This window comes from Erpetoichthys calabaricus, chromosome 9 (assembly GCF_900747795.2).
Source record: "Erpetoichthys calabaricus chromosome 9, fErpCal1.3, whole genome shotgun sequence".
Classification (NCBI taxonomy): domain Eukaryota; kingdom Metazoa; phylum Chordata; class Cladistia; order Polypteriformes; family Polypteridae; genus Erpetoichthys; species Erpetoichthys calabaricus.
In genome coordinates this window covers 100,010,892-100,029,381 of record NC_041402.2, presented here as the reverse complement: position 1 = coordinate 100,029,381, position 18,490 = coordinate 100,010,892, and the positions used below count along the sequence as shown (strand labels likewise).

Below are 18,490 nucleotides of genomic sequence, written 5' to 3'. Positions count from 1 at the left end.
TTTCACTTCAAACGGATACTCAAAAACATTCATTAATCGGAGCTTACACAGAAGACACCAAAAAACTCAGCAAACAATCAAACTGAATCAGAACCCCCACCCCACCTGGCACTCACTCCCTTATCACCACAAGGTGTCTGAAGGTACAGCGCGCATTCTGGCCAAGTCAGGCGTCAGAATAGCACACAAACCCACAAACAATTTGCACACAGACCTGTTTAATGCTAAAAACAAGAAATCGATAGCAGAAACACGAAATGTAGTTTATAGCATTCCATGCAGTTCTTGCTCAGCGGTATACATAGGACAAACTTCAAAAAGAATCGCAACACGTATACAGGAAAAACGCAACGGCGTCAGAAGAAAGGTATGAGGGGCCAAACAGGCCATAAATCATATATTTTTGAATGTATCCTATTGGTTGACTCGTGAACACTATTGGTTTATGAATATTTGCTATTGGTTTGCGTATGTGCAATAATGGTTTCATTCATATGAACTGCACTGGTTCGTGTCCGTATATTATCAGTTTGTGAATTGCATTGGTTTGTGTGCGTATGCAATCGGTTTGCGTATCAACTATATTGGCTTGTGTTCGTATACTACTGGTTTGCTTACGTTTAGCACTGGTTTTTCATATGCACTATACTGGTTTCACGTGGGTAATATATCGGTTTCGCATATGAACGCTATTGGTTTTGTGTATGCACTACATTGAGTCCTTGTCAGTCTTCTACCTGTTTTATGTGTGCGTACTATGCCGGCTTTGTGAAAGTAACATGCTAGATTTATGTGTGTACTATATCGGTTTTGCGTATGAAACATACTGGTTTGCGAATGCACACTATTGCAATGTTGTGTATGAACTATATTGGTTCTGCGTGCAAACTATATCAGTTGTTCACATGATCTTCAGCGGAAATGGGCGGGGCAAGAAACAGGAACTCAGGGGCCGGTAGTGTCATGGAGCGTGTAGAGAAGCTGACAGGAGACGGATCAGGGTTTACTTTAAACAGCGCCGTATTTTTTTCCGCACAATAGGTTTGGGAAAGGACTTGGTGGTAATTATTACTATTTAATAGAATCTGCCATTGAGTGTGTAATGAACACAAAGCTGAAGTTAAGTACGTATTTGGTCGTCTTTTTATTCGCTTCCAGCTACATGCTCGCTTCCAACCTGCGACTGTACTTTTTCACAGAGCTTTTGCAAACTAGTTACTTATTCTAAAGGCAAAATATTCTACATTTACGACTGACGCCTTTATCCAGTATAACATTTAGTTACTACTGGTTACATTTCTTATGCCCAGCGATCCCGCACCATGCCGCCTAGACAGGTGAAGTGACATGCTCATGGTCACACACTGTCACTATCAGGACTTGAACCGACAAATGTAGGGTTTAGAGGACAAAGCCCTTACCACAATGCCCCACTGTTTGCACATCTGCAACGTGCATATTATTTGACATGATATGATCGTGTCCATTCTTTGAAAAGCTAAATGTTCCATATTTAGGAACAGTATATGTGAGTTACATCATATTGGGCCACCTTATGTTTCACAGTTTTGTGACAAGGCATATGCGTTTTTTAAGATGCAGCCGAGTTTTGCCCTGCCAGGTACGAGTACCTGCGTATTTCCACTCCAATATCTGATAAATAGGATTTACTGTGCTATTTAATGTGCACTGTAAAGTGTTAAATCACGTTCGGCCACCTTAATTTTCACAGTTTTGTGACAAGACAGATTCCTTTGTTAAATTAAAGTTGTGTTTAACATTTTTGACCTGTGCAGAACCAAAATGTGGAATATTTATTTTTTCAAATAATTGATCAGTTTGTAATGATTCTGATTAATGTACACGCTGTAGAATATTTTACCATGCTGTTAAAATAGAATAAGAAGCTGGTGTGCAAAAGCTGTATGAATAAATAGCTGACTGCAAGCATATATTGGATGTAGCTAGGAATGTATAAAAAGCCAGCAGAATGTGCACCTAACGTCAGCCCCGTGAATATTTCAGAATTACGGGAAAATACTGTTAAAAATAATAACCACCAAGCCCTTTCAGAAACATACAGTGACATGCAAAAGTATTCAATCACTTTAAAAGTCATCCTAATTTTCTGTATGACAAAAGATTTTTCCACGTTTATTCATTCATTCTTTTTAATGTAAACTCTTGTGCTGTAACAATACATTTCCAAAGTCTAAATAAACCGTTTTCTGTAGAAATTTAACTGAAGAAGAAAAACTCCAAAGTTGGTGTTTGCATGAAGTATTCAAGCCCAACACATTCATACTTTGTCAAGAACCCTTTTGCTGCCGTAACAGCCTTTGTTCTTTTAGAAGTAGGCCCCAGTTCTGCACATTGCTCTGGAGTGATTCTGCCCCTTTGTTCTTGGCAGGATTTCTAGAGACCCTCTATGGTGGTGAGATGGCACCTCTGAACAGCAGTTTTCAAACAGTGCCACAGATTCTCAACAGGGTTAAGCTTAGGGCTTTGACTTGGCCACTCCAAAACATTCTTTCTGTTTTTGAGCTATCCCAGTGTCACATTGGCCTAAAGCTTGCATGTTGAAAGATGAATCTTCTCCTGAGCTTTCATAGCAGACTAGAACAAGTTCTCTTGCAAAATTGTGCAGTATTTGTGTCCATCCATTGTCCCTTCAACTCTGACAAGATTCTCAGACCCAGCACATGAAAAACATCCCCATAGCATGAGACTGCCACCACCATATTCCACTGTAGGAATGTTGTTTCTTGAGGCCTGGGCAATGTTAGTGTTACACTTCACATACCTCTTAAGTCTGTCCAAAAACTTCTATTATGGTCTCATATGACCATAAAACCTTCTCCCACATTTTAACTGGGTCTTTCTCATGCTTTGTGGCAAATGCCATACGTTGTTTTATGTGGACCTTCTTAAGGAATGGCTTCTTTCTTGCTACTCTCCCATAGAGGCCTGTTTTATGGAGAACTCTTGAAATTGTGGACCCCTGCACCTTTACTCCAGCTAAAGATCCTCGCAGACGTCTGAGAGTGACAGTTGGATTTCTAGTCATCTCTCCCACCAGTTGATGTCTCACTCTGATGTTGAGTTTTGAGGGACAGCCTGTTCTAGTCAGAGTCCGTGTACTTTGATGAACCTTCCACTTTCTGGTGATGAATTCAACAGTGCGCAGTGGGACATTCAAACTCTTTGATATTTTTATAGCCATTCCCAGTCTTGTGCATTTCAATAACTTTGTTTCTCACATCAGTAGAATGCTCCTTTGTTTTCATTTTTGCAGAGACTGTCCACCAAAGATTACAGCCCTTACAAAGGGGGCTGTTTATATCCAGAGAGACAGAAAGGACTCACAAGTAGCACCTCATCATGTTTAATTATGACTGTTAAACGACTGTCACCTTTGTAATTAATTTGTCATTGGTGTAATGATGGAGCTTCCAAAGCATAGAGGTTTAAATACCTATGCAAACATTAACTTTGGAGTTTTTCTTCTTCAGTTAAACGTCTACAGAAAATGGTTTATTTTGTCTTTGGAAATGTTTTGTCACAGCATAAGAAAAATACTGCATGAATAAATGTGTATAAATTTTTTGTCTTGTAGAAAATCATGACTTTCAAGGGGATTGAATACTTTTGTATGCCACTTAATGTTTGTGAAAGGGCTTGGTGATGATTAACGTTTAACATCTGAAATGATCACGGGACTTAAGTTAGGTACGCATTCAGGTGGCTTTTTATTCACTCCTAGCTACACATATGCTTGTAGTCAGCTACTTATTCACAAACCAGCTTCTTCTTCAATGTTAAGTGCATGGCAAAATATTATACAGCGTGTACATTAATCTGCAAACTGATACATTATTTGAAAGAATAAATATCCCAGATTTAGGACTTGAACGGGTTGAAAATGTTACACTCAACTTTAACAAAGGAATCTGTCCTGGACAAGATTATATTATGTCAAATAATATACACATTGCAGATGTGCAAGCATTGGAGCATTGTGGTAAGGTCTTTGTTCTCTAAATCCTACATTTCTCGGTTAAAGTCCTGATAGTGACACTGTGTGACCATAAGCATGTCACTTCACCTGAATAGGCGGCATGGTGCGGGCATAAGAAATGTAACCAGTAGTAATTAAATGTTATACTGGATAAAGGCATCAGTCGTAAATGCAGAATATTTTGCCTTTAGAATAAGTAACTAGTTTGCAAAAGCTGTGTGAAAAAATACAGTCGCGAGTTGCAAGCGAGCATGTAGCTGGAAGCGAATAAAAAGACGACCAAATACCTACTTAACTTCAGCTTTGTGTTCATTACACACTCAATGGCAGATTCTATTAAATAGTAATAATTACCACCGAGTCCTTTCCCAAACCTATTGTGCGGAAACAAATACTGCACTGTTTAAAGTAAACCCAGATCTGTCTCCTAGCCACTTGTCTTTACACTCCATGACTCTACCGGCCCCTAAGTTCCTGTTTCTTGCCCCAACCATTTCCACTGAAGATCATGTGAACAACCAATATAGTTTGCACGCAGAACCAATATAGTTCATACACAGTTGCAATAGGGTGCGCACGCATAACCAGTATGTTTCGTACGAGAAACCGACATGGAACACACATACAACCAATAGAGTTCAAGAGCAAAACCAATATGTTACCCACATGAAACCAGTATAAGACGTGCATGAAACCAATATAGTGCATACACAAATCCATCGTTAGGCCGGCGCAGAACGCAAGCCAAAATAGTTCATACGGAAACCGATAACATGCAAGCATAAACCAATACAGTTCACAAACAAACCAATAACAAAGATACTGGAACCAGTGATATACACACGCAAATCAATATAGTTCATATGCAAACCAGTGGTATGCACGTACAAACGGATATAGTTCACGCACAAACCGATAATATATGGACATGAACCAATATAGTTCATATGAATGAAACCAGTATTGTACGCACACAAACCAATTAAGTATGCACGCAAACCGATAGTAAATATTCATAAACTAATAGTGTTCACACGTAAACCAATAGATTACACACAGAACTATATGATTTATGGCCTGTTTGGCCCCTCGTAGAAAGGACTCACTTTCATTTATCTACACACATACTAAATCAACAGGACATACATTTAACTGGGACAATGTACAAGTAAAATATAAGGCCAGTACTAAAAGTGCCAGAGAGCTGGCCGAATCTTGGCTATCAAATGAGAACGTCATCAACAGACACTTGGACATAAATCCAGCATATGCAAACTTAAGAAGAACATGTTCATAATAAATAAACTGTACACCCAATACCCCGCCCCCCCCCCATCACACTGACTTAGCCACCCCCACCCCACCCCCTCCACGTAATGTTTTGCTATATATTGCCTTTGATTCTTGTAAGTCTAAGCATTATCCTCTGAGGATGACCCCTGGCAGGGGTTGAAAGCTTAGGAATGAAAACTACTTTATGATACGTGATTCATTTTTTTCTCCCTTTGTGGATCTCCAGCTGCAAATATATATATATATATATATATATATATATATATATATATATATATATATATATATACTTGTGTAAGGAAGGCGATGTGGGCTGAATGTTTCAGAATTAGCTTCGTGGAGCCACGTGGGGCAGTGCCAATCAAAACAAACCTTAAAGGGTTTATATATATTAAACCTTAAAGTTCATCAAGGCTCTGGATGTTGTAGGATTGTCTTGGTTGACATGTCTCTGAAACATCGCATGGACATCTGGGACAGTACCTCTGGATTGGCAGACCGGGGTGGTTGGTCCCCCTCTTTAAAAAGGGGGACCGGAGGGTGTGTTCCAACTATAGAGGGATCACACTCCTCAGCCTCCCTGGAAAAGTCTATTCCGGGGTTCTGGAAAGGAGGGTCCGTTGGATAGTCGAACCTCGGATTCAGGAGGAACAGTGTGGTTTTCGTCCTGGTCGCAGAACAGTGGACCAGCTCTACACCCTTAGCAGAGTCCTGGAGGGTGCATGGGAGTTCGCCCAACCAGTCTACATGTGTTTTGTGGACTTGGAAAAGGCGTTCGACCGTGTCCCTCGGGGAATCCTGTGGGGGGTGCTCCGGGAGTATGGGGTACCGGACCCCCTGATAAGGGCTGTTCGGTCCCTGTACAACCGGTGTCAGAGCTTGGTCCGCATTGCCGGCAGTAAGTCGAACCCATTTCCAGTGAGAGTTGGACTCCGCCAGGGCTGCCCTTTGTCACCGATTCTGTTCATAACATTTATGGACAGAATTTCTAGGCGCAGCCAGGGTGTTGAGGAGTTCCCGTTTGGTGGACTCAGGATTGGGTCACTGCTTTTTGCAGATGATGTTGTCCTGTTTGCTTCATCAGGCTGTGATCTTCAGCTCTCTCTGGATCGGTTTGCAGCTGAGTTTGAAGCGGCTGGGATAAGAATCAGCACCTCCAAATCCGAGACCATGGTCCTCAGCCAGAAAAGGGTGGAGTGCCATCTCAGGGTTGGTAGCGAGATCCTGCCTCAAGTGGAGGAGTTCAAGTATCTCGGGGTCTTGTTCACGAGTGAGGGAAGAATGGAGCGTAAGATCGACAGGCGGATCGGTGCGGCGTCCGCAGTTATGCGGGCTCTGCATCGGTCTGTCGTGGTGAAAAAGGAGCTGAGCCGTAAGGCAAAGCTCTCAATTTACCAGTCGATCTATGCTCCTACCCTCACCTATGGTCATGAGCTATGGGTAGTGACCAAAAGAACGAGATCGCGAATACAAGCGGCTGAAATGAGTTTCCTCCACAGGGTGTCTGGGCACTCCCTTAAAGATAGGGTGAGAAGCTCAGTCATCCAGGAGGGGTTCAGAGTAGAGCCGCTGCTCCTCTGCATCGAGAGGAGTCAGATGAGGTGGCTCGGGCATCTGATCAGGATGCCTCCTGGACGCCTCCCTGGTGAGGTGTTCCGAGCACGTCCAACCGGTAGGAGACCCCGGGGAAGACCCAGGACACGCTGGAGGGACTATGTCTCCCGGCTGGCCTAGGAACGCCTCAGGATTCTCCCAGAAGAGCTAGAAGAAGTGGCCGGGGAGAGGGAAGTGTGGGTATCTCTGCTAAAGCTGCTGCCCCTGCGACCCGACCTCGGATAAGCGGAAGAGAATGGATGGATGGATACAGTGCATCCGGAAAGTATTCACAGTGCATCACTTTTTCCACATTTTGTTATGATGCAGCCTTATTCCAAAATGGATTAAATTCATTTTTTTCCTCAGAATTCTACACACAACACCCCATAATGACAACGTGAAAAAAGGTTACTTGAGATTTTTGCAAATTTATTAAAAATAAAAAAATTGAGAAAGCACTATATATATACCATTTTCTAAGCCCACTTAATCTTGAGAAGGGTTTGGGGTGTGGAGCCTATCCAAGCAATCACAGGGTGCATGGCAAGATCAATTCCTCAACACACATGGCTATAAAGAATAACGTTTTCTTCCCAACCTCAGTGGGCACAAGAGAGAACCAGCCTAGAGCAGGATATTAAATGACTGTATGGCATATTTAGTTACACATGGTTCTTCAGACAGGTTTAAATAACAGTAGTTTTTTGAAAAACATGCAAATTATAGAAGACACCACACCCCAGAACTGAAATTGACCCCATTTCCCATATTATATATAGTCAGGGCCAGCTCTATACATAGGCTGAATACTTATCATCCCTAACTCCTTTTTCGTCAATTTCAGTAATGGATCTGAACATGTGGATCTAAAAGACGGACTCTATTTTGGGGATCCCAGTTTGAGCTCTTGCCATAGGGTCTACCTAGCGGCACAATGTACCCTTAAGCTGGCCCTGTATACAGTGACTTTGCTTGGTGAAGAAATATGCAGGTGAGAATCTGCAAGGGGATAGAGGTAAGTGTGTTGGAACAGCATAACAAAAGCTGCACTGAACAATTGAAGGAAAATGTCAACCAAGACGAACACTGCAAATTAGCATAGAAAATGGCTGTATTCTCCTGAGGCATAAGTAGGAATTGGTTATAGGTCCCCATCACCAAAAAGCCTATAAATAGTATTTCCAACTGTTAACAGCTGCCATTGTCTGTGCGTCATTATACTTACCCCTCCACCAACAGCCCATGCTGCAAAAACAACTTGGCATAGGTGAAATGTAGTGCTCTTTGGGCTAACGTAGCATTCACCATCGAGATATATCATCTTGTCAAAGGGGCAGGTATAAAGTAGCATGTGATGAACTAAATCTTCATTGCCTTTCTGGATCAAAGGATCAATCTGAGGATACAATAAAGTCTGAATTGAAGTTCCTTTAAACTTGATATCACGTTTCTGATAGAACAATAAAAGTAATATCAAAGAGGAGAACTGTCTCTTTTTCCATAAACACAAATTACAGATCAAGTGAAAAAAACACTGTAAATTTAAATATACACTACAATGCAAAAAATAAGTAAAAATATATTCTTTTCATTTAACTTTGTTATATTGGTTTCATGTATTACTTTGTTATTAATTGTAGATACTGTTTTCATTTGCCGCTACAAAGCATATTTAATTTTCTTTCTCTTCCTGGCATCTTTGGTGAAATTAGCTCTGCCTTTGACTGAATGTGTTATTATACATGATGCACAGTACAGTTCAGTACCTGTAAATATTGTAATCAAACTATATGGAATGTATGAGATCTATGCAGTCTGACTGCTTGGTCAGAATAGAAGTCAGGTATCAGGAGAAGAGTGTGAGACAGTACCTCATTTTACTTGATCAGCTACATGAGGCAAACTGGGTAGTATGTCATTATATAGGCTGTTTGTGTCCTTTTTGCAAATCCATATCAGGACTCTAGCATCACACCAGCCTGAATTGGATCAAGTTAGATTGAGAATGTTATGTTGTTTTTGCACTATGTACAAATAGAGGTAACTCATCCAGTTTCTCCTTAAACTTAATAAGCTTTGATTGAGAGTGACTATTTCTAAATAATCTCAGTTCGGTTTCATGGGACTGCCCAGCTTACAATGGGTTGCCAGGAGCATAGAAACCACTACCATTAGATAGAACTAGAAACTACCTGATGACTCCAGAAGAAAGAGAGAGACAGGGAGAGAGACACACACATACACCGGAGCAGAAAAGTACTGCGTTGAGGGAATGAGCCACTAGGCGAATGTACAACCTGCATTAGGAAGGGGTAATGACAATTAAGAGACAGTAGCTAATTGGCTGTAAGCATGCAGAGGCTTGCTCTCTGAATTAAAAGACGCTGAGGCTAGTGAAGCAATACTAAAGATGACAATTCGCATAGATACAGCCCATAGAAGGTGCACAGTCCCAGAAGGAAAAACATGACCCATCTTGTCCCTCTGAAAGAGCCTGCATAACAGGAGCTGCCTTCTCTGGTTCTAGAATTTCTGTTTTTGCTGTTTTTAATGTTTCACACTTTTTAGTTTTGCATTTTGAATTTTGTAATTTTGTATATTGTTGGAAATAGTTTTTTAAGTTTTCTTCTTAATTATTTAGGTGTCAGGGTCTCCTGTCTTGAATATATTTCTATTGTTTTTTTGTAAGGAATCCATTGGTTTAGTTTATTTTTAAATACTTCTTACGGTTTTCATTTTGATTTTTGATTTGGGCCAATATATTGCAGTCATTTTAACAAGCTACTGTTGATTCCTGATGTCAGAACCATTGTAAAGTAGACATGTCACCAGCAGTCATGGCCCTGTTAATCACGATACCACAGGATTAAAGTTCATCTAAGGGTGTACTTGGATGGACTACATGGATTCCAAAATCCTTCAAAACTTTTTGAAAATTTTCTTTCTTTTGTTTCTCGTTTTTGAACTCTTTCAAATCCTTCTGACTTCAATTTTTTCTTGTGGTTCATAGCTTTGGATATGGATAGTTGTTCTCCTGCTTTTCAAAACCATGATTTTGAAGGTTTTCCCTCCCTTTATGAGATAAAAACCAGTAACAACAAAATGTGAGTTGCCCCAGGGAGAGGTTTGGAAATTCGTAAGCTAGCACACTTTGACAAAAAAAAATCATAGTTTAATGCCAACAATGCTTTAGTCATAAAGTAATAGCACACAAAAATGTGTGGAAGTGTCATCTTCATTCAAAATACATGCTTTTACTGTAAACAGAAGTCTTAAAATAAATTGCCTTGTAGGGATTTCAGTTTTAGATATTTAATAAACTTGCGAACCTTTCTTAAGGCATGTTTTCAGTTTGTCATCATGGACTATAGTGTAGATTGATGGATAAAAATTGGACATTTATTTATTTAAAATGAAATGTACATCACAATAAACTGTGCAAAAAGTGAAGGGGTCTGAAAAATTCCTGTATCCTCTGTGTGTGTCTAGAGGAGTAGCAACTCTATCACAGTGTATCAGCTCAGCCACCCTAAGAAAATACCTAATTACTTCCACTTGTACTCACAATCTTATTCTTTCAGTTCTTTCAGTTCTTTCAGCAGGTTAGGTGGATTGGTGACTCTAAATTGTCCCTAGTGTGTGTGCTTGGTGTGTGGGTATGTGTATGTGCATGCCCTGCGGTGGGCTGGCGCCCTGCCCAGGGTTTGTTTCCTGCCTTGCGCCCTGTGTTGCCTGGGATTGGCTCCAGCAGACCCCTGTGACCCTGTAGTTAGGATATAGTGGGTTGGATAATGGATGGATGGAGAAAGATGTAGACTGACTGGTAAACCAAGAGTTTTGTCTTTAGAATTGCTCCTGCTTCATAACTATGGATTGGTACAGTGCCAGTAGAACAGATGCTATTGCAATCCACATTTCTATCTCACATTCACCTTTTACATCTCTCATGAACAAAATCCCAAAATACTTGAATTTGACCACTACAGGCATCTGTACACTGGAGAGAGCCTGGAGCCATGAAGAGAAATGCACTCTTTTCCAAGAAAGAACTACTGTATGACATCAGACTTGGTGGTGCTGATCCTCTTCTCAGATGCTTTTGTATTCAACAGCAAATCACTTGAGTGCTTGCCAAAGGTCATAATCAGAGTAGGCAATGAGGGCAACATCATCTGCATGAAGCAATGATGCTACCCTTAGCCTCCCCAATTTGCACATTCTTGGCTGTGCCTTGATATCCCATTCGTGAAAAACGCATACTGGTAGTGGTAACAAATCACAGCCTTAACAGAGCCCAATACCCACAGTAAATAAATTCAAATTAACTTCAAAATGGCACACAAGAGCTGTTGTGTTACCATATATTATGCCAAAAATAAGAGTTGGCCTGTTCCAGGGCCAGAACTGAATCCAAATTGTTCCTCCTGTATTCTTGGCTAAACTGTCTAATGGAGTCTTCTATTTAGCATTCTTGCATATGCTTTACCTGGTAGGCTTAGAAGTGTGATCTGTTTGTAGTTGGAGCTCCCTATCTGGTCACCCTTCTTAAATATGGGGACTACCTCACCAATCTGCAATTCCAAGGGTGCTTTACCTGCCTTCCATGTGATATTGAATCAAAACATTAACCACGCTATCCCAATGATCTTTCCTTCGTCTTCTGTTTAGGTGTTTCCCTCCTGTGCCTACCACTAAACTGGCATTGCAACTGTCTCTTACCCTTCTTCATGGTGAGCCCAAAAGCCTATATATGGTCTATGAATAAATACAACATACTAGCCAAAAAAAAACTTTGAAAATTTAATAACTTAGGGAGGCTCCTTGTTCAGTAATTGCTAAGACAATTTGTCTAGAAGGTTTGTGTATTTTACTAGTTTTTCACTGCCTGCCTTTTCAGGGCTTGACCCCTTTCACCTCCATTGGTTCTCTGTGTATATGTATCCTGAATTTATCTGTTTTCTTATTCTTTGAGTATTCATCAGCTGAATTGTATAAAATTGCATAAAAGTGTATTACAGTACAATATTCCTCATTTATTACCTAGAGAAGATAGTTGCCTGTAAGATGCAGAGTCATTCTGTTGTTTTTAGTGGAAGACAGGAACATAATGTAGATAGTGCACAGGTTTTTCATGAAAAACAAATTTCTATTCACACACACTGGGCCAGTTTGGAGTTGAGAATCAACCTGAATCAATATGAGTTTGCTAAAAGTACTCCATGTTAGTATGTCAGAGAGAGAATATGCAAAATTGTTCATAAAGGGTTTTTGTTTTCATTCTATCCTTTGCTACTACTTCCAGGGTGTCCAGAGTGTATCCCTTAACTGAGTCTCTGTCCTTTTAATTATCTTTTTGATTAAACGATAATAGAAACATCTTTATTATCATATATTCACAAAGCTATGGACTTGTAGGTGAAAGTGTAATGTATAAGAACAAACAATTAAAATTAGTTAAATCTTAATACATAATTCGCCTGCCTCCTCACTCACTAACTCACTCACGTCCGTCCAAAGCAGAATGCGCAGTCGCCTTCTGCGCAGCTGCCCGAAAAACCTTACGAGACCGACATTCAACCCCAACATCACGGCAGCCGGTGGATTTACGGCCGCAAAAATTCAAAGAGAATGGCGACTTCGATTAAAGCTCTAGAGGCCTGAAAGGCGATTTTGACTACAGCTCGAGTCCTAATTACGCATTCTGATTCAATTACGCATTCATTCAATACACCTATATCAGGTTTGTGGTGCTTATACTTATTACTATTCCATATTGTACTGGAACATTCATCATTCAATATTATACTACAGGCCTGGAAAATTCATCAACTAACAGTACAAGCCTGTACGGTAATGAGTAAAGCGGACTACAATCATTACAAAACAACTTCTTCGTTACTTATCATTTGTTCTTCATACACTGCTGACACAAACTCGTGCCCATTTCATCTTACGTTGTCGAAATGGACTCTTTGTCTAGTTTAATTATAAAATGTAATTTTAGAGAACTTCATGCTCATTGTATGGTGTCTTACTTTTTAATCTATGTTAAACATTTTCCTGCCTTCTTTGACACAGTCCTGTATCCTGTATAATGTTTCTCATAATGGAGAACACAATAAAGACTTGTCTACCAGTGATCTATTACTTTTTTTGGTTGCTGTTATGCATTCTAATTCTGTGCTTTACTGGAAAAATAAATAAATAAATATCACAAAATGCCCAACAAAAGACTTGGCTTTAATAGTACACCTACTCACCCGAATTATGTGATTTTTTTGGGAAAAGGAAGGGAGTTGGACTATTTTGCAGTAGTAGAAGGTTGTCAGATGTGGGACTGTAAACTGCAAAGAAAACAGAAAATGGTTTTAAAACTGTTAAACCTGTAATCTTTATGAACAAAGAGCTTATTTCTAAAGAGAAGACATTTCTTTCAAAAGTCTTTGCATATCAGTCAGACTACTGCCTCCAAGAGAAAAAAGTTGTTCTTCATGAGGGTATCTCTGAGATATGTATCAGTGTTAATTGGATACCATCGTACAAGAGCAGGACATCATGCTGAGTAAGAAAATATACTTTCTGAAAATCCAAAAATAATAAACTGTTTAGCATTATTCAAAACAGAGAACTCAATACTGAGAAGTAGTTTGGGTTTTTGTATGATCATAAAATAAGTCAAATATACTGTGCAAAAATTGTTTTGATTATTTCTTCTGTTTTTAGACACTAAGTTAAAATCTGAACATCCTTCTTCTCAACGTAAGATTTTTTTCACAAAATTCATTTAGAGCTGTCAGTTACAGCTTTTTAAAATTGTTTTCATACTAAATTTATTATTGAATATCAATATTTTATTTTAATAATGATTTGTTTGAATTCGGTTTTTACAATATTAAACACTTTGTTTAAAATAAAACAGTTATTTTATTCTATTATAAGGTCAGAATATAGGTGGCATTGAACATGGTGGTGAGTCATAGCAGCAAATTTGCAGCATGTAAGGCCACTTAGAGACATGTCTGGGAAAAAAACTACAGATTAGCTCCAAAAACATCTTCAGATTTAGCTTGGTTTAATAAAGCTGTTTGTTAAAGACCTATCAAAAGATGGAGCCTGTTTTATGTAATTGTGCCAAACGTTTCTTGGTTTGCCTGAAGCTAAAGTAAAACAGGGAATTTTTGCTAGAACAGATATTAGAACACTGATTTCTCATGCGGAATTTGATGATGTGATGACCAATGTGGAATGAGAGACTTAGGCATCATTCAAAGAAGTAATTTCTAAAGTTTTAGGTAACAATCAATATCCAAATTATAAAGAAACCACTAACAGCACACTGCACGATAATGTGCAGTGAATACACTTGACTTGACCATTCCTAGTTTCCATCCTCTTTCTCTGTATGTTTAGCATTTGTTTGCTCAGCGGTTGATGTGCTTGCTGCTTCCTGAGCAGCTCTTCTTTTCTTCACTCTAGCGGCCCGCTGCTTCTCTTCTTCGTTGTCATCTTTTCATGTTAAAATTAATTAAGTTAGATTTTGTGTTGCAATTACTTAGTGTTCCATCTGCCTCAGGAATGATTTAAGATATGAAGAGGTAGGGGAAGTGACCGTGAAGGAGCTGCAGGGGTGTGCAAAGTCATTCCTGGAGGGCCGCAGTGGCTGCAGGTTTTTGTTCCAACCCAATTGCTTAATAAGAAGCACTAATTGCTCTAGAAACACTTCTGCTTCATTTTAGTTATCTCCCTCGTTAAGATTTTGAACCCTTATTGCTTATTTAAGTCTTAAACAGCTGCATTCTTGGTTTGTAATTGCTCCTTATTAGCAATAAGATGCAAATGACAAAAGAAACCAGCAGTTATCCATTTTGCTTGTTACCCTTTACGCCTGTGTGTATTTATCAGGCACTATTTGGTTTAATTAAATACTTGGAAGGAAAGAGAAGAGAAAAAAGTGAAGGATTGAGAATTACCCATCCGTTTTACACTTCAAAATATTTGGATGATATCTTTAGAATGGAAAAAAAAAATCTAGGATTTGAGAATGACTTGACATAGCAGAGTTAAAGCACTAACAAGCCATGAAATGTAATTATTGGCAAGGATTGTTTTCTAATTAAACAACTGGGTTGGAACAAAAACCCGCGGCCACTGCGGCCCTCCAGGAATGACTTTGCACACCCCTGAGCTAGGGAATGAGAACAATGCGTGTACACATGCGCCACACGGCCGCCTTGCTGTGCTCTGCTGAGAGTTGATTCTACAATAAAATAAAATAAAAATAAAAAGAATAATAAAAATCATCACCATGGAAGCGGGTAGTAGACATCACGTAGTAGATGTGTACCAAATTTCAGGTCAATAGGTGAAACGGTTTGCGAGCTACAGGTGATTTAAAGTCCTGGACAGACAAACGAACAGCCACGGTAGCGTATTATATAGAAAGATTGTGAAAAAAATATTAACTTTAAAAAATTGGGTTGCAATATGAGTCTCAAAGTCCACTTTTTGGAATGACATTTAGATTTTTTCCCTGAAAAAGTTAGAGAGGCATGTGATGATCAGGGTGAAAGATTTCATCACACTATCAAGGACATGAAAATAAAGTATCAGGGACATTGGGATTTCAGTAGGATGACAGATGAGTGCTGGATGATTCATAGGAATGTAACGGAAAAAGTGTACAAACGACAAACCATCAAGTGAAGCTTTGCATCAAAAAACTAAGAAGAGAGAAAGACTAGAGAAGATGTGAACAAACCAATGAATATGTGTTGTTGCTTTCTTTATATTCCATAGCACTGCAAGGAAAGTAAACATCAAGGTGGTAGCAAAATACATTCTGAAATAGCAGACTTGTGAAATTCACAGTAACACCAGCATTGGAAAGATAACAAACATCAGGACCGAAAAAAAACACACAGACAATCTTCTAAATTGATATAAACTTTGAAATTACAATTTATAAATAAAATGTGTGACACTGATGCATTTTGTTGCACTTCTCTGCACAGCTTCTAGTGCTGCTATGTCAATTTTGTAGTGTTTGTCCAGACTCAGACTCCAAACACCAGATGCAGTTTTACTAGTTCGTTATATAGTCTGAAAATAACATCTCTCTTTATTAGAGGTCCTGTAAATTAAAAATAAAAGCAACAGCTTTTAAATGCTACAAAATAACTGTTTTGAGCAATTCCTTACTAAAAGATTATCTCTATGACTAAAGGTATTTACCATGCAGTGTATTTCTAGCCTATAAACACAGGTTTATAGATGTAACAGTTATACACATAACAACCCTAGAAGCTGCACAGAGAAGAACAACCAAATATATTCTGGGGCTAAAGGGCTAAATCACACTGGGTAAAGGAATTAATCCTCTTTAGTTTTGAGCAGTGAATGATGCAAAGGGGACCTAATCCCTGTCTTCAAAATTTTCTCAATTTTCAAGAACAATAATGGAAATAAGGGGAAATGCTTTTAAGACAGGCAAGATAAGCACTTCTTAAAACAAAACATAGTGGGAAACTGGAACAAATTACATCAGTAACAGTATTTGAAGCAGAAACTATCACATCATGTTTAATTAACAAGATGTTATCAGTATAAGACGAGACATTTTGTATGTAAAGTGATGAAGTGCAACTTACGAAGTATAGAAAGGCATGCAGAGATCATAACACTACTAATGTTGAGGCTATTAAAAACAATCAGAACTCTGAACTTTTTATTTTTATTGGTGGAAGGGGAAATCCAACGGAGTAATCAGAGAGTCTGTTAAGAAATTACAAAATCACTAAGGTAACCAAGTCCAAAGGGGAAAGATGAAAACGCAAAACATAAAAAGCATAACAAAATTGATCAAGAGGTTTGTATCCTTGATGAGACTTTTCTTTTGAGAAACAAAACACAGCGGCCAGATACTGTAAATGTATCTTGATATTTTACAGCAAGCTTAACAAGATGTAATGCATACATTTATTCTAACAATGTGCAGCTCTGTATGTAGCGAAGCATAAAATGGTACCTACAATGACAACATTGACATAATTATAAATAAAAAAAGAGAAGAAAATTATTAAAATCTAACAGAAACCTTGACAATTTCTAAAATTTATCTGGATGACATGTTGGGACAACTTTTTTAATAGCTAAGCAAACAAACATAATATACTGAATAGTTCCTCTTGTCTGTTCACTTTTTTATATACTTATCCCATAAATGGTAAGCAGTTTTTCAGTTTGTAAAGCATATTAGGTGATGTTTTTGTTGTCTGTTATTTGAAAATGGTCATTGGCTTAAAAGCCAATTAATTTTCTTGGGATGAAAACTGATCCTTTGGAAAGGGGACTTGTGCAAAGGAGTAACTACAAGTGCCTCAAGCTTCTGCCCCTTTCCTCTCATTGGTCCAAGTAACCAAAGAGCAAGGACCTAATCAATCAGTTCCAAGCACAATTGTCCCCCTCCTTTTATTTGTAAAGAAACAGAGAAAAAGCAGTGATGAGCAATATGCCTTGCTAAAGCTAGGTATGTACTATCCCATATGAAATAAAGTAAGGTGTGACCATAAGGGGGCACCACTGAGCCCCAAGTCCCAGACACAATTGGACCTGACACAGTTCCAAGTTCAAATAAAAGTTATTTTATTAATCACAGTACATTCTTTTTTGGTGTACAAAGTCCAAATGCCACAATCACAAATAGTAAACATTCCTTCTCACCTCCTCCTGGTGACTGTTACCCTCTGCTTCGTCTTCCATTTCCACGTCATGTGAAAGCTGGCCAAAGTAGGGAGACCTTTACCTGGCAGTGCCCCCTGCTAGCAGCTAGGAATCCCGACAGGGTTGCCCAACCAAACTACAGGTCCCATAAAACCCTGTGGCAGTCTAAACTGTGACCACACCAGACTAGCACTGCCACCTTTCACACTGGGGGATAAACTATACCTGATAACTGGATTTCCCCCACAGGATTGGAACCTAAATCCATCCCAGCTTAGCAAAGCATTTTAAAACCACAGGCCTATGTTACAATACATCTCTATTACCACATGTATGTCTGATTGCTTCAAAAGAAAACATGAAAGGGGCAGATTTGGGCAACACCATTCAAGAGCATTCGCGCCAAGTCTACTGACAGAGCTGAGAGTCTTTCATTCATACATCAATTCAAAGAATAGTGCTCTAGTAAATTAGCACCAGACTCTTTGAACATCATTGGAGTGTTTCCAGCACTGTTTAATTTGCTGAAAATCAATGCCACATTGATGATATCAATAGAAAGGGATAAACAAAGCTATTCCAAGCTAAGTTCTTTTAAGTCTAAACTCAGAAAACGGTATGTACAAGAATTACATTCTGATATTCTGACTCTGCTGAACAATATACTTAACTAAAAGGAAGTCATTGCAATCTGTCAGAAAATGGGATCCAAAAGAAAAATTTTGCTCTTAAACCCAAAAGCTGACAACACCTAGAAAGCAAAAGGGTATTATGTTTCTGTTATTGAAAGATCTTAATTCATATTGTACTGCAGGGTCCTGGAACAAAAAAGGCCCAGTGAAAAGCACTTCTACTCTTCTGATC

General features: G+C 39.0%; 1 protein-coding gene across 1 annotated transcript in view; it reads right to left on the bottom strand.

The window, feature by feature from the left end:
* Positions 1-18,490, bottom strand: part of LOC114657590 (DBH-like monooxygenase protein 2 homolog) — a 73,752-nt gene that overhangs the window by 45,783 nt on the left and 9,479 nt on the right. Inside the window, exons 5-6 of the mRNA XM_051931752.1 lie at positions 13,168-13,251; positions 8,133-8,303 (exon numbers count right to left, since the gene is read on the bottom strand). Of these exons, the coding sequence (XP_051787712.1) occupies positions 8,133-8,303; positions 13,168-13,251 (255 nt within the window). The remainder of the gene's footprint in view (positions 1-8,132; positions 8,304-13,167; positions 13,252-18,490) is intronic.